Source organism: Pterocles gutturalis, unplaced genomic scaffold, assembly GCF_000699245.1.
Source record: "Pterocles gutturalis isolate BGI_N339 unplaced genomic scaffold, ASM69924v1 Scaffold36442, whole genome shotgun sequence".
NCBI lineage: Eukaryota > Metazoa > Chordata > Aves > Pterocliformes > Pteroclidae > Pterocles > Pterocles gutturalis.
Window position 1 is genome coordinate 1 of NW_010111407.1, and position 13090 is coordinate 13090.

Here is a 13090-nt window from a genome sequence, read left to right on the forward strand (position 1 = left end):
TGCGAGTTTTCGGCGTTATTCTGGGAATTGTTCTTGTATCTGAGCGTCAGTGGCACAGCTGAAAGGGTGTGCAGGTTTGGGGGCACAGAGCTCCTATTTCCTAAATTCAGCTGAAGAGGTGAGGGAGTGTGGAGGGCTTGGGAGGAGGGGTTCGTGGCTCTAAAGGCCAGGGGACAAGGGATGAATGACCGGGGCCCTGCTCCTGTGCGGGTGTGAGGAGGAGTGGGGATCTCTGCGATGACACCCAGAGTGTCACAGTGTTGTCATTCATCGCTTTGCTCTCGTGTAAAGATGTTTTGGGGCAATGTATCTGTGCATTACTGACAGGCATTGCCCTTTCAATTCTTTGTAACTTAAACCCAGAAGAGCCAGAAGTCTTTGGAAAGGTGTGAGGGGGAGGGATGTATATGCTTCCTTCCGTATGTGGCTTTTCAGTCTTTGCTGATCTGTGGCTGGAGATGTGTGCAGTGAAAAATACTGTTCTGCAGAGTGCCAAAGAGCAGGGAGCGAGCTGAGTGCTGCAGACACTGTGGTGCTTTAGCTTCATCAGCACCCAATTGTTCGGGTGAATTTAGAACCATAATACAGTTGTAGTGTTAATATGTCATCCTTCTACTCTCTAATCTGGAGACCTTTTTTTTTAAAAAAAAAAAAACAACCCTAAAATTATTTAATTTAAATCACTTCATTGGACTTAAAGAATTTGTTGGGTTTAGATCACGAATGAGGAAGCAGCTGTGAGCACTTGAGAGCACAAGGAGAATGGTGCAGCTGTCAAAGCTGATGGCTTACATAACGTTCCTTTAGCTGCTTTGCTTTTTCTGTTTTGCCTGAGATCCTAGTTTCAGCATCACTGCATTCAAGTTTGGGGATTTTTTTTTTTTTTCTTTCTGGGTTTGTTGCTGAAGATGGTTGGTTTTATTTTATGATTTTTAGATAAAGTTTTGTTCTGACTGTTCTGCATTTACCAGCTACGCTTTGTTTAAATGTGGTTTGCTAAGGTTAAGTTGTCTGTGGAGTGTTTGTTTACACTGACAGTGTGCTTGTGGTGCCCTGCATTCAGTGTTTGGGCAGGGCTGCTGGTGTTTGATCAGTGGTATTTTGCCTGATGGGGAGACTTGCAGTCATTTGGCCACTGCCTGTATTCCCAGGCTGTCACCTTTGTGCAGAGGGCTTGTTTGTCCAGCTCTTAGAGCGAGGTCTGGGCGGTCTCAGGTCAGTGATGCTAAATGCTGTCTCTGTTCCTGCTGCTCTCGCATTCGTGATGGGTGGAAGATCCTACTTGTGATAGCCTCATCTCCTTCTCGCCTTGTCTGTTGAAGATGTTGAGAAGGTGGCCAGGTTCATACCCAAGCTTTGGGAGTGTGGTCAAGGGACAGTCCTTGTTCTGTGTTATGTAAGAGGAGAGAGTGACATGGCTCCTTTATCTTTTTTACATGTTGGTTTTGTGTTTTTTTTTTTCTTTAAACAAGGACTTCAGTATATTTTTCTTGGCTAAGAGTTAGCACCCTGAAGTTGCCTCTAGGTCCCTTTTTTACAAGTAACAGCTCTGTTCCCTGAAATACTAATGGATATACTCAGTTGGAACTGTGTGAGTAGTTCTTATGTTGGACGGCTTAGCTAAGACAAGTCTAAGCAGGCTAGAACCATGATACTGTAATCTATAGATTTCATCTTCATGTTTTCATTTGATTTTCAAAGCTTTGTACTGTTGTACTCTACTTTATACTAATATTTACATTTTTATTTTAGAGTTGCTACACAAGTTCACAATAAAACCGGAATTTAACCAGTTATGGAGCTGGCTCATAGTTTGTTACTGAATGAGGAAGCATTAGCTCAAATCACAGAAGCAAAGAGACCTGTCTTTATCTTTGAGTGGTTAAGATTTTTGGATAAAGTCCTGGTAGCTGCTAACAAGGTAACTTAATTTTTTTTCCCTGCCTTTCTTTCTAGAGCTTTTGTATTAATTTCATGCTAGAGAAGGTTGACAGGTAATGGCCAGGTGATAACTGTATGATTTCAGATTCAGCCTGAAGAGCCTCTGCATTACTTTGTAGCTTTTGAGTGTTTAATTGTAGGCAGTCAGTATGACTATTACGTAACACATAGCTTGATTTGAGTTCTTCTTTGTTGTAAATATTTGAAAGGCAAAACGTTCCCCCTCAAAGTAGAAATTCTTGATGGTAACAAGGATTAAAAGATACTCAAGGCAGGAATGACTGTATTTTTATTGAGTATTTAAAAAGTGAAAATTAGATAGGGTAGCAGCCAATTCTGAACTTTTAACATCTGTCTCTGCTGTTACTGAATGTATCTCAAATCTCAGTGAGACAAGCAGTTTGCTGAATTACACCCAAGTGGGAATGGTGTAAGATTTACTGTGCTCTTGTAGGTTTTTCTGGGTGTTGCGTGCAAGACACAGGATTAAGTGACTTTTCTTATTTATTTTTGGTCCACTAACAGACAGATGTCAAGGAAAAACAGAAGAAACTTGTAGAACAGCTGACAGGACTCATCAGCAGTTCCCCTGGGCCACCTACACGAAAACTACTGGCAAAAAATCTTGCTGCTCTCTACAGCACTGGAGACACGTTTACTGTTTTTCAGACGCTTGACAAATGTAACGACATCATCAAGAGCAAAGATGATACTGCAGCCTACCTGCCCACGAAACTGTATGTTTAATATTATTATTAAGTAAAAGGGAATGATTTTTAAGCAAAGCAGTCCTGGGTCTTACAGAAGAATCTGCCTGTACATGTGCACGTTATGTTTGCTTTTATTTTGCACGCTTAGTTGGAGTTTACGTACGCTCGATATAGCAAAGAGCAGGATTGAGATTGTGGAGGGCAGGACTCAAAGGTGGCACATACATGGCTGTTTGAAACTGAGATGCTTTCCTCTGGGTAAGGGAGTATCTAATGTTTCTTCATATGCTTATGCCATGGAGAGGATAGCAACTGATGAAGTAATGCAACAAAAAAATTCCACCAGTGGGCTCATTGCTGATTGTGCTCAGATACCCCATTTAAGGTGGAATGTGCAGATTGTGAAACGAGCATTACCTGTGCCAAGAGAATTTTGACCAAATATTCCAAGGTTTTTTTTCCATTCAAGCATTGCTGGTTTATATTCCTCTACTGTGATACACCACACAAGCTTCTCGGAGTCTGTGTACTGGGATGTTTGTGTGCATTATGTGTGATCCAGTTCCTCTTCATACACAGGAGCAGTCTCATTGCGAAGAATTTGGTTAATGCCACACAGCGCCTCTGCTCAAACTGTTTTTAGGACTCTCCCACACATAACTGCTTCATGTGTTATCAGCGTCTAGTGAGCTCTAGTTTGGGCTTACCTTCAGACATTATCATAATGATAGGATTTAACAATAAAATCTGAAATAGTCGCCATTTGGGCAGATACTGAAGCTGCTTTTTTCGTAGGGCTGCTGTGGCATGTATTGGAGCATTTTATGAAAAAATGGGCCGAATGCTGGGTAGTTCTTTTCCGGAAACAGTGAATAATCTTTTAAAGTCTCTGAAAAGTGCAGAGGTAGGTTTGAGGTTATTTTCTATCTGTGGTCTTGATTCCATTTAAACTGAAACTTGCTTCCTCCAAAGGTGTTCGCCATAGTGCTTGGATTGTCTGCTTTCTACGTAGAAAAATGAAAATCACTTAGGTAGTTAGTACCCAGTTAAACATGTGCATGTATTTTTACTGCAGAGAGTTTCGAGTTTTGTCATATGGATATTATAGTAGTTGCTTCATGGTGGCATCAGTAATTAAAATTGTAAAATGGTTCTATGTACCACTTCTAACTGCTGCCTTACCTTTCCTGCTCGTGTACCCTGAGTAGACATTCAGGTGTTTAAAAATGAATAACAAATCCTTAAGTTTTGCAACAAAGATGTTACTCTGCATGTGAGCAGGATACATTGTGCCCTGAAAGGAGAGAGGGTGTCATAACATTGAGAGAATATGTCCCGGGCTGTCAGGGTGCCCGATTTGACACAATTATCTCTGTTGGGTTTTTGTTTGTTTTCTTTTTTTTTTTTTTTTTCTCTTTACATCTGTGTCAACTTGGAAGGAGTACTGATTGTGTGGATCTTGTCCTGGCAGCTGTGTTCTGCAGCTGTGGTGTTGTACATGTGATTTTTTTTTTTGTGCGTGCCCTCCAAGTGTAAGTTCCTGCCTGTGCAGGTACGGTAGGAAGCTGTTGCTCACCTGGGCTTATTGTTCTCTCATATCAACTATTTTGTTTTTTTTTTTTTTTCTTTTCCCTGAGGATAAGTGATGGGGCAGGACAGAAGCATCTCGTCTGGGGCCAATTTGTTGGATTGCCTGGGCTCAACTTAATTTATGTGACAACTGAGGCAGCTTTAGTGAAGCTGTGTGTAGTGCTTCCTGCTGTCTAAAACCAGCTAGGTATTGGTTGTGTATGACTTCAGTGAGCTGTATTCTCAATGTTTCAAAAAATATTCCTGCACAGAAGCAGGACAATGCACAATTTTGCACCTGGTTCTTCATATAAGTATTGTGTCCACATTTTTGCATTAATATTTTTTGTGTGTGTGTGTGTGCAGTCTCAGGGCCGCAGTGAAATTCTGATGAGTTTACAGAAAGTCCTGAATGGACTTGGAGGAGCAGCAGCTTCCTGTCACCGTGATATTTATAAGAATGCCCGATCTCTGTTGACGGACAGATCTATGGCTGTACGATGTGCAGTGGCTAAGGTGGGTGTGTTTCTCATCAGTTCTAGCAATTCCTGTGCTCTGACTGTGCAGTGCCTGCAGTTGACCTGTGGCCTGTTGTTTATGATGAGAAATTTTATAGTTACTTGGGCAAGGTAAGTCCTTACCAGTTTACACCAAAAACTCAGACATTTGACTTATTTCATGTAAATGCAGGTACAGTAATACTGTTTTCCTCACTTTGTAAACAAATGAGATAGAATATATTAGCTGTGAGCCTCAGTGGGAGAGGTTTTTGGTAACATAGGTATTTTGTTGTGTTTTCCTTTTTTTTTTTTAATGTGTTAACCTATTCTATGAGTCTTCTGATTGTCAGCTAAGTTGTTGGGTAAATGGGAGAGTGGGGAGGAGAAAATGAAATCTTAAAATATTCACAATAAATTTTTTACTGGATAAACCTTACAGTTACACTGCTACTTAGATGAAAGGTAAGAATGGTCTCTGTTGGTGCTCAGCAAGTCCTTTTTTCATACAGTGTCTGCTGGAGTTACAGAATGAAGCGGTGTTTATGTGGACAGCTGAACTAGAGAATGTTGCAACGTTGTGCTTTAAAGCTCTGGAAAACTCCAACTATGGCGTGCGAGTTGCAGTGTCAAAGCTTTTGGGAACGGTCATGGCTACAGCACTGATACCAAAGCAAGCAACAGGTACAGTCCTCCTGGATTCCATTTCCAAGTGGACAAACTGCACCTTTGGTACTGTGGTACATGACAGTGTTGCACAATACATTGTTCTGGTAGATGGAAGCTTGTAGTTGGATTGTTTGGTTTTGTAAACTCTAACCTTAAAAGAGTAAGGAGTGCAGATTCCTTGTTGTGATCATACAAAGAAAGAGAGAACAACCTATCAAAAGTTGCCTGTGAAAGTCGCTTATTTTTTAAGTATGAAAAGGAACTGTTACCTGAAATGTTGGCTAGAGGTTATGTTTGCAAGACAGTTTTGAATTTGTAAGTCTGGTTTCAGGATCATTGCTTGTATTGGTTGGAACTTTGGGATTGAATGATTACTTTTCCTTTTGCAAAAGTGATGCGACAGAATGTGAAGAGAGCCACGCTTGAGGAGGTCTTGGAGCTCATGGCCACTGGATTTCTGCGAGGAGGATCTGGTTTCCTAAAGAGTGGTGGAGAGATGTTAAAAGTAGGAGGATCTGTCAATAGGGAAGTGCGAGTTGGTGTTACGCAGGTTTGTGATAAGCTGTAATATTTTTTTAATAAATTACCATTTATACATAACTGTAACCCTTTTAGTAGTAAAAATACACACTTGCCTTCTTTGTTTACAAGTCTAGTTTGACTTGCCTGTTTTGTGAGACATACGAGGTGTTAATCACCTAAGCTACTTTTATTTATTGTTGATATGCAGTAACAATAGATTAAAACATGTGCGCAGGAAAGCTTATTTGATTAGTGGGATTAGCTCACAAGAGTATGTGAAAACTTAATATGTTAAAGACTTTAGCTCTCTAGTTAAGTTTTGTTTCTTTTTAGAGAGGATGCACGTTTGTCCTTTTGTGTGCTGTCTCTCTTAAGTTGCTGGGTAAAGTTTGCAGCCCTGATTTGTTAAACTTTGTTTCTTCTCTCCACAAGTCTGTTCTGAGTAGGTGAAATGTGCTGAATGTAGAAGCTCTGCTTCTCTGATAGAGAAAGGTGGCAGCAGCATCTCTTCAAATTCAGACATTCTCCCTCTGACGTATATTTCGATACACTGCAGCTATTTGCCAGAATCCACATTTTTTTGATCACAGGGTATCTTTTGAAACCCTTTTATTTTTCTCAGCCTTTTTCAGGTGAACTTAGCAAAAGTGTCTTCATTGTGAGTTAGAACACCTTCATGTTGCTGCTGTTATTGACATGATGTTCTTAAAATTTTTAAAAAGAGACACATGTAGAGCAATGGGCTGGGTTTTCTTGCTGTCATCCAAGGAGTATTTTGAACTTCACAGTATATGTAGCAGTATAGGAGCTACTCTTGGCGCTGGAAACAGTTTTGCTTCAGCACAAAAGAATAACTGTAGTCCTTAGTCTTTGGTGACTGAACATAGTCTTCTGTTTCTGTTTTAACTGGATCTCTATGTAACTTCTGAATTTGCAGGCCTATGTTGTCTTCGTTACAACATTAGGAGGTCAGTGGCTGGAGCGCAACTTTGCTACGTTTTTGTCGCACGTACTTGATCTGGTCTCCCATCCGCGTGCAACTCAGACCCACGTGGAGGCAGTTTACTCTCGAAGATGCGTGTCCTTCATCCTGCGAGCAACTGTGGGCAGCTTACTTGGAGAGAAAGCACAGATTGCAGCTGCCAAAGACATATGTCAAGCCATTGGTAAACAAATGAAGGCAGTGGGTGAGAATAATTTTTCTTTATTTGAGACCTGTTGAAAGTTACTGTCATTTTACCGGGTCAGCCATTTTTCAGCTTTTTGTTGTTAGGGTAAAAGAGAATTCAGCTGCTTTCTGTTTGAAATAGATGCAAAATAGAAGTTCTGCTTGAAAAGTGATTGTGTAAAACGGGCTTGTTATCCTGTGGTGGCCTTTGACACTGCATTTGCTTGGAATGGAGGTGGGGAAAAAGGTGTACATTTGCAGTCTGTCTTGGGACAGGTTGTATTGAAAGTCACGCAGACCTCTTTACCACTATTGTTGAAGATCCTGTAGGTCAGGATCTTGGAGGTCCTTGTGGATGCCCTATTAAAACCCGGTTGGATATCAGTATAGATATTACAAGTGACAAAGATGTAATCTGAAGGCTGGAGTTAGAGAAGATAAATGTTGTCTCTTTGCAGAACCTAGCAGATATATGTAATCACTAAGAGGCTGACAAAACTGTGTTGGCATTTGTTTCTTATGAAATGAGTTAATTTGAGCTAGAGCTAGTTTTACATGGTCTTAGGATGAATGTGTTTGGCTGATAGCTGTAAAACTATTTCTCTTCAGAATGTGCTTGTTTTGCAAGTTCCCACTGTGACCAAACTTGTGGTTTTGTTTTAATATAGGGTTTGTGTCAAAACTGTCCTTTTCTATCCTGTGCCTGTTCAGGTGTGATTCAAATGGTAGTTAAGCAAGATACTTTTGTTTTCTTTTCTGCAGAAACTGTAGTGAATGATGCGAACAGTGAAAATAAGTCGGGAGCTGCTGATGTAGCTGCAAGCCAGCATGTAATGGTGTGTGCCCTCCAGGAACTGGGTAGTCTCGTTCAGAGTCTGAATGCCACTGCATCTCCTCTTATTCAAGAACCCTCGATTGGTATGCAAATAGATTTAAATAGAATAAATGAGGCATTTGAGCAGTGAGTACGAAGTATTGTTAAATCTAGTTAAATAATAAATGAATATGTAGGAAATAAATTGATGAAACTGGCACTCCCTGTAGTACTCCAGGTACCTGAGTTTGTCCAACTCATTGTGTTGAGTACCTTAACTTTAGTTCAAGTTCGACAAAGTATTAAGCAACTGTTTTGATCGAAGTCTGCCTGAAGCTCTTTCTTTATAGGGTGAGTAAAGTTGTAAAGTGATTTTAGCATTGATTTGTTTCCAATAATGGTTTTATAGGAATACTTTTTTTGCTCTATAAGGTCTGAAATACTTGCTCCTGGAAAGCAATATTGCCTTCGGATATAAAATTTCTGTGGGGAGGTTGAGAATATTTTGTCAGAAGATGAAATTGTGGATAGTCCCATTTTAAGAAGCTTGTTATTTGGCCCAAGTTGACTAGGGTTGGTGGGGGATTTTCATCGTGTTTGTTTTAACATCCAAATCCACTTTTGTATTGTAGTGTTGTAGTTCTCTGTTTTTTCAGTTTGTGCATGCCTGTGTTTTTTCCAATGTAAATGCAAGCTACTTTAGACATTTCATCATGTAGATTTTTGTTTTGATGCGTATGACATTCTTTTCATACTGATTTTTCTCCAACTGTGGGGTGGGGAAGACTGTGCTCATGTTTGTTCCTTCTGGCTGCTATGCCCCGTAAGAACAGAGGGGACTGTATCTCAGTGTTGCTTCTGCTAGCTGCTAGGAAGCAGGTAGAAGCTGTTCACTAGCTACAGAGAAAACGAGAAATAAGGCAGCAGTGGGGGCTTTGATGTAGGAGTTAAAAGTTAGAGGTCTAGACTAAGGAAGGTGTTGGTGCGGAGACAGGTTGGACTGAAGAGCTCACAGTTGGAAAGCAGGATTAGCTAGGTATGGAGGTTTGGGAAGTGTAGAAGGATGGTCAGGTGGTGCAGGGGAGATGGCGCTCTGTCAAAAGCAGAGTACAGTGGTCAGTGACTTCTATAGCATGTGCTTGTAGACAACATGAAGCAAAACCAAAAATTAGCCTTACTGTTGCTCTGTTATTGGCAATCTGTGTAAAAGATGGGCAGATTGTAGGAATCATCCAATGCCTGCTTCCTTATAGATAATGCTAATAACACTTCTGTCTTTCCTTAAAGAAAAAGACAAGAGTCATAAAATTCAAGTACTTTAATTCTGACATTCTTAACTTTCATGTTGCCTGTCTAATATTGATTCAGTTTGCTTGTTTACATATATTAAAAAAACACATCATGACTTTAAGACTGTAACTTCTCTTTTCTCTAGGTCTCTTGGAGACAGTAACTTCAGTTCTTCTTCATCCCAGCATGGCTGCTCGGCTTGCTGCAGCATGGTGCTTGCGGTGTGTGGCTGTGGCATTGCCTTTTCAGTTGACTCCATTTTTAGATAGATGTGCAGAAAGACTCAACAATCTGAAGACCTCCCCTGAAGCTGTTAGTGGCTACAGTTTTGCGATGGCTGCTTTGTTAGGTGGTGTGCATCAGTGTCCCTTGGGTATTCCTCATGCCAAAGGAAAGGTGAGAGGATGAGTGTTTCATCTGTGAGTGTACAAAAAGATACCTTTTTGTCTAAAAGTAATAGCTTTGCAAAATGTGTGACATGGTAATGAGTTAAAGCATTACTGAAACTGAACTTGTGCCTAGCCAGAGAGCAGTGGCCAGAGTGTGTGTTTATAGTATTTCAGTTGTGATATTTACCAACGTTCCCCCCTCTTTCCTTCAAGTCTGTATTTGTGTTTGGCGTATATAATGAATAATTGCTGAAGAGAGTATTACTGTCTGTATTGTCATATGCATAACACTGATCTGCATTTGTTCTTTATAGAAGGTCAATGTAAATGATTTGAGAACGTCTTTATATATAGTCTCTAAGATTGGATGTGTAGCAGTAGCTTGCAGTGGCTTAATTTAAATTTTTAAAATCCATTGGTTTTTTTGTCATTGGGGCAGATGGTGGTCAGTATTGCTGAGGATCTGTTACGAACTGCTGCACAAAACAGCAGGCTCTCCTTGCAGCGGACTCAAGCTGGATGGCTTTTACTTGGAGCACTTATGACTTTAGGTTTGTAAAAACAGTTGCTTTATGTTTTATTTTAATGCTTGTCCAACATTTCTGATTATCCACAAGAGTATTTATGCCAAAGGTATCAGTGTTAGCGCGTTTATTTCCGCAGTGTTGTTTCTGCTGGGGAGAAGGGAAACATTAGTGTGTGTGTGTAGGCTGAGGAATAGTAGATGATGTGGTACGTAAAAAAAATTTCTGCTCTGTTTTTAGAAACCCAGCCTTTAGTTATTCTCTGAAAAGGGCAAAATTGTCCATAGTCATCCTTCCTTAATACTGTGGTGTAGAAGAAATGGACTCTAAATAAAATGTAGTGAGCATTCCAACAAGTTGCATGTGTGCCTCTGGACAGGCAGCAGTACCATTCAGTTGTCTTTTAAAAATGCCAGCCTCATGTTCATGTCTGCCATCACAGAAATATCAAAAGCTGTATTTTGAGAGGTTGTAAGTATACTCCTGAATTTTGCAGCAATAGTGATTTTTTTTTTTTTTTTTTTTTTTGCTTGGGGTTTTTTATACTGGAAAATGTGATAAAGGTCTGATGAATTCTGCAGTACTTTGATCTCTCAACAAATAACATTTTGTGTTTCATCTTGCTTCTCTAAATTGTCTCTCTTTTCTTGCCGACTTATTGTCATGTTTTTCTAACAGTGTAGCACTATTTTGGTTGTCCTTCTGCAATATATTTTTAACGTGTTTGCACTGGATCTTCTGCAGCTTTTTCAGAAACTTTCTTTAAATTTGACCATTAAACTAGTTATGTAATCAGTAACTGTCAGTTACTTTTCTGCTCATTTTATGAACAAGTTAGGATAGGCTAAAGAGCTTGCCTTCGAAATAGTAATATAAAAAAAAGTAGAAGTCAGAATAAAAAGATAGTCAAAAGTTGGCAGTGGTTACATATTACTTGACAATGTATAGAATGGCCTATTTCCTGTTTTTAGTACCAATATCAACAAACAGACTTAATTATACTACTTGTTTGCCACACCTTCAACCTAGAAAGGAAAAAGAATTTCCTTTGGGTTTCATTGTTCAAGTAGGGAGAAAAGAGAGAGAAGTGAAGTAAGAGAAAAATAGCTTGAAGAGCAGAAACCTTCGTGGCAGATTTGTCACAATTAAATACAAATTTTTATTATACCGTCACTTTGGTTTTTTGCATAGGTCCTTCTGTTGTGCGGTATCATCTGCCTAAGATGTTGCTGCTATGGCGAAACGTGTTTCCACGTTCTCTGAAGGAGCTGGAAGCAGAGAAGGCGAGAGGAGATTCTTTTACCTGGCAAGTAACGCTGGAAGGCCGGGCTGGAGCTCTGTGCGGTAAGAATTTCACACGTTGAGATTACAAGTGTGCAGTAGACCAAAACATGATCCCAAATATTATAGAGACAACTCTTGTGACTTCCCTGCTTTCTTTGAAAATGAATGTGTCAGATTTTCTTCAATGCGACCTACTTTTGGCATATAGTTTTATGAACATGTCACACAGTCTTTGAATAAAAATTTTAATTGCTGCTTTTGATGTTTTCTTAGCATCTGTATCTTGCTTATGCTTTATATTTGTTTGTCTCAGGAAAATTTTAATTTAAACCATTTTGTTATTAGCTATGAGAAGTTTTGTTGCTCACTGTCCTGAGCTCCTTACTGAGGATGTGATCAGGAAATTGATGACGCCCATAGAATGTGCCATGACGATGATGTCGCAGTAAGTAGGCAGTTTTTGCTCTTTATTCAGTTTTGTCTTTTCCTGGACCTGAAATACTAGAACTAATTTGTTTTAATTCATATTCTGACCTGGTTAGTAACACTAACTGCTAACTGTTAGTACCACTGCCACTGCTCGTCCATGTTGAAGAAAACTTTTATGAACATTATAGCTTTGCATGAGTTTGTGGTCCTTAGCTTTGTGAAAGTATAGCCTGTGCTGAAGGGCTGGCCGTGGTAACTTATGTTAACTGTGTTTTGGAGCTTTTGAATTCATGGTTTGCTTATGCTTGTGCAAGAAATGAGAAAACTAAGATACTGGTATACTAGATGTTAATCAGTAAACTTTCCTCTTACGAAAGGTACTAATGAAAAGACTTTAAACGTTTTACAGAATAAAAGGGAAACAGGTTTGTGTTGGGTTTTGTGGTTTGGTCAGTCTGTGTGTCACCTGCCCCCCCTACCCAGTTACAGGTAGGAGTTTCTTTTGGGGAGGTACGTCTCTGATTTACAGCAATGTGTGTTTTTTAAAAAAACAAAGTTTGCTCAGTACGATTACCTCTGCAAATGTATTGATAATTTGAGTAATGCTGCTCAGAGTAGTTCTCTGAACACTGTTTTCTTGTCTTGGGTAGAGAAGCACACATGTCTTGTGAAAAGTAATCTGAAAATACTCTTTTCAGTAACTGCAGTATTTCTGGCTGTCTCTCTTGATTCTCTAGCATTCCATCAGTGATTAAAGCCCATGGAGCTCACCTCAAAGCTAGTGCAGCTATGGTCCGTTTAAGACTTTATGATATATTGGCTTTATTACCTCCAAAGACATATGAAGGTATCATTTTAACCATTTTTATTAAATTGAAAATTCTGCTTCTTTTGATGTGTTTTTGGTGCTTGCTTTTGAAGCAGATGTAAGATTCAAAATAGAATACTAGGAATCTCCAAGAATCTTGTACTATATTCCTTGTCCTCTGTATGTCATCTAGACAGTATAACTACAGAGTAGAATATTGCAAAATGTTAGAGTAACAGCGTATAAAAATTACAGTCCTGTTTTATGTGGTTTATGTCATTGTTACTTACAAGATAAACATCATTTCTTACTGTTCTCAAAGGGCAGATGTGAGAGTGAAGATTTAATTGTTTCTGGTGGTGTCTTTTTTAACCTGATTTGATCTATTAGAGAGATTCATGCTATTATTAATACATTGCCAGGTACTGTCACATGATCAGACAGATTAGCTTTTTTTTGTTTGTTTGTTTGTTTGT

General features: G+C 39.4%; 1 protein-coding gene across 1 annotated transcript; it reads left to right on the top strand.

Moving 5' to 3' along the window:
• Positions 1-1795: 1795 nt before the first annotated feature.
• Positions 1796-12653, top strand: LOC104461967 (HEAT repeat-containing protein 5B; the record flags this gene model as incomplete). The annotated part of the gene is made up of 13 exons (XM_010073726.1): positions 1796-1921; positions 2467-2678; positions 3447-3555; positions 4587-4736; positions 5230-5401; positions 5779-5936; positions 6846-7095; positions 7839-7994; positions 9326-9576; positions 10009-10120; positions 11285-11437; positions 11723-11822; positions 12544-12653. Coding segments are annotated over exons 1-13 (2059 nt in total), but the record flags the coding sequence as incomplete, so codon positions are not given.
• Between the last annotated feature and the right edge of the window lie 437 nt (positions 12654-13090).